This window comes from Propithecus coquereli, unplaced genomic scaffold, assembly GCF_000956105.1.
Source record: "Propithecus coquereli isolate 6110/MARCELLA unplaced genomic scaffold, Pcoq_1.0 Scaffold113, whole genome shotgun sequence".
Classification (NCBI taxonomy): domain Eukaryota; kingdom Metazoa; phylum Chordata; class Mammalia; order Primates; family Indriidae; genus Propithecus; species Propithecus coquereli.
Genome location: NW_012135303.1, coordinates 2,600,973 through 2,604,689, shown reverse-complemented (window position 1 = coordinate 2,604,689; position 3,717 = coordinate 2,600,973). Strand labels below are relative to the sequence as shown.

General features: G+C 37.2%; 1 protein-coding gene across 1 annotated transcript in view; it reads left to right on the top strand.

Annotated features, from left to right (window-relative positions):
• Positions 1-3,717, top strand: part of BMPR2 (bone morphogenetic protein receptor, type II (serine/threonine kinase)) — a 161,887-nt gene that overhangs the window by 131,862 nt on the left and 26,308 nt on the right. The window contains exons 6-7 of the mRNA XM_012655661.1: positions 847-1,077; positions 1,791-1,905. Of these exons, the coding sequence (XP_012511115.1) occupies positions 847-1,077; positions 1,791-1,905 (346 nt within the window). The remainder of the gene's footprint in view (positions 1-846; positions 1,078-1,790; positions 1,906-3,717) is intronic.

The following is a 3,717-nucleotide window of genomic DNA, read 5'->3' as shown; positions in this document are numbered from 1 at the left end:
GTGTCTTGCTCTTGCTCAGGCTGGTCTCAAACTCCTGACCTTGAGCGATCCACCCGCCTCGGTCTCCCAGAGTGCTAGGAGTACAGGCATGAGTCACTGCGCCTGGCCACATTTGCTGTTTTTTTTGTGTTGAGTAATTTTTTACTGTATCCTAGATATTGTGAATATTATATTGTGGAGACCCTGGATGCTGTTATGTTCTAAATTGTTTTGATTTTTGTTGTTTGTTTCAGTAAGCAATTAACTTGGTCAGACACACAGTGCAAACTTGTCTCTTGGGAAGAAGTTCAAATTTCAGTTCAGTTATTTTATCTTTAGCTGAAGTCTGTTCTGTGTATTCACTGGGTTTCCCCCTCTGACTTTCTCCTTTCTGGGATTCTCTTCTCACTTTTCAGCAGCTATGGTTGCACCAAATTATGTCCTTGGGTTCCCAGGGCCAGAAAGATTATGGATTTCCTATCGAAGTTTTAGCTGTACTGTACAGTGCTGATTTCAGCCTGCCCTCAGGCTAAAAGCCATAAAAATGGGTGGCTCACCTTGTGCCATTTCTTTCTTCTAAGCCTTGACACCTCTCAGGATCTGTCTGCTTTTGTTTATTGTCTATTGCCTTTAGATTTTTTTTTTTAATTTTGTTCAGAGTTTATAGTTGTTGTTTATGGGCAGGCTAGGTCTAGTAGGCGTTTGCTCAGTCATACCAGATATGGACTTTATTATTTTCTTGATAATGGAGTAAACTGCAAATGTTAGAGAGCTGTGGCATACCATATAGGTTTGTACTTTATTATTTAGTATCTTTGTTCAATTGTGATATGAATTAATACCTTACTTTCTTTAAAACACTTTCAGCTGATTGGCCGGGGTAGATATGGAGCAGTATATAAAGGTTCCTTGGATGAACGTCCAGTTGCTGTAAAAGTATTTTCCTTTGCAAACCGTCAAAATTTTATCAATGAGAAAAATATTTACAGAGTGCCTTTGATGGAACATGACAACATTGCTCGCTTTATAGTTGGAGATGAGAGACTCATTGCAGATGGACGCACAGAGTGTTTGCTCGTGATGGAGTATTATCCCAATGTAAGTTCTTCGTAAACTATAAACTGACATTTATATTAGCTGTTAATCAGACTTTCAGGAAGACCACTGTAATGGAGAGAGAGCATTGCTGTTTCGAAAATTGGTTATTAATGGTCTTTAATGAAATAAGGGTCTCACACCAGAGTGTGAATCAACTGCATCATTAATTGTACTGTGTATTCAGCTTTCTCCTTTCTCTTTCTCTATCTTCCTTTTTTTTTTTTTGATAGCAAGACTTTCTCAATGAAGGAAGCAGTACTTTGACATTCATTCTGGTGCAAGCTCCTTATCTCATCAGAGACTGGTAATAGTTTGTGGATAAGTACTTTGAGTAGCACTGATACATATATGTTTACAAAGGCCTTCTGTTTTCTACTTAATGAAAGATAATAATATAGTTTGTATTTCTACTGGTTATTTTTTATCCTAATTTGGTAGATCAAGGAATTGTTTAAAAGGAAATAACCACTCATAATTCTTAATATTAGAAACATAAAAATTGATACTGTTTAAATTCTCCTTTCCTTTCCATCCTCTCCTCTTCTGTGTACACACAGAAATGTTATACTCTTTCAAGATTCCAAAATGTAGTAGTTCATTAGATTTTAATGGAATCCTAGCCTATGCAAATTCTTTATAAGGTTGCTAACTTACCTCTTCATGTTAAAATAAATTAATTCCACTTTTTTTTTGGCATTTTTTCCTCTATATAGGGATCTCTGTGCAAGTATTTGAGTCTCCATACAAGTGACTGGGTAAGCTCTTGCCGTCTGGCTCATTCTGTGACTAGAGGACTGGCTTATCTTCATACCGAATTACCACGTGGAGGTAAGAGAGTGAGTAAAAGATGAATAGCACTCATGTGGGTTCAAAATTCACAAAGGGAAATCTTAATCATATCCTCAAAGTATAATTTATATTAGAGATTTATTATTAGCCAATTTTTTGAACGATCTAGCATGAGGAAATATATTTAAAATGTAACAGGAAGAATGAGAAACAGAACTTCAAGATTCTAAAGGGGCCATGGATCTCATTAAGAATTTGATTCTCGTCCATGAAGAATTTTTGTTCACACTCTGAACATTCTTCCTCCAAACATATACATGTGGGCATACTTAGAAAATGTTCTTTTGATTCTAGGGGGTTCTCAGACTTTTTGAAATCCTTTTATGCACCTTAAGTTAAAAATCTCTTAGGTACGCTATATTATATTTTCATTGTACTTATTTTGTTTATTTAAATGAACTATAATGCATTATTACTTCTTTAGTTTTAACATCATATGGCTCTTTAGTCCATGGGTTGGTCTTTATTATAAAAACAAAATGTATCTTTTTATAAATCAGTATTTCTGTTAGATAGGATTAGGTTTGGCCAAATCTATCAGAGTGGAGTGGGTGTTGGGGATGGAATAACAGTGGCTTCAATAAGAAAGAAATTCTTTTCTTTCTCATGTAAGAATCTAGGGCAGGACAGTCTAGGATTGGGTTCACAGCACCATGGTATTATCAGGGCCTGCGAGGGCTCCTGTATTTCTTCTGCACCATCCTTTATATATGCCTTTCATTTTCAAAGTCGCCTGATTGTTTATCATGCTGTATTTTAGTCAGTAGGAGAGAGGAACAGGAGATAAAAGGAATTACCTTTTACCTCCCACTCCTATGCTTATGTTTTGTTTCCCAGAACTTAGTCCACATTTAGCTGCAAAAGAGGCTGGGAATACAGTTTGTTTGTTTGTTTGTTTTGGTCGAGTGCATTGCTGCCTCAAATAATACTGGATTCTGTTACTAAGAAGAAAGGGGAAAATGCATGGTGGGCAATCAGTCTTTGCCAGTGTTTTAGAATTGTGTAGTTATATTCCTTGTCATAACTATAGTTCAAAGAGTCTCTTTAATACATTTGCTTTCTCACTTTGTTTCAATATACCCCTCACCTCACAGGCATCCCCATATTAGCTTTACTGTGATAATTCTGTCTCCATGCTTTCTTTTTTTTTTTTTATTTCAGCATATTATGGGGGTACAGATGTTTAGGTTACGCATGTTGCCCTTACCCCTCCTCCTGCCCCCAAATTAGAGCTTCAAGCATGCCCATCCTCCAGATGGTGCACACTGCACTCATTATGTATGCATATACCCATCCCCTCCTCCCCCTCCCACCAGCCCGACACCCAGTAAATGTTGTCCTTATATGTGCACTTAGGTGTTGATCAGTGAAACCAATTTGCTGGTGAGTACATGTGGTACTTATTTTTCCATTCTTGGGATCCTTCACTTAGTAGAATGGGTTCCAGCTCTATCCAGGAGAATACAAGAGGTGCTATATCACCATTGTTTCTTAAAGCTGAATAGTACTTCTTGGTATAATATACCACATTTTATTAATCCACTCATGTATTGATGGGCACTTGGGTTGTTCCCACATCTTTGCAATTGTGAATTGGGCTGCTATAAACATTCAGGTGCAGGTGTCTTTTTTTATAAAGTGACTTTTGTTCTTTTGGGTAGATGCCCAGTAATGGGATTGCTGAATCAAATAGTAGTTCTACTTGTAGCCCTTTGAGGTATCTCCATATTGCTTTCCACTAGTTTGCAGTCCCACCAGCAGTGTATGAGTGTTCCTATCTCTCTGCATCCA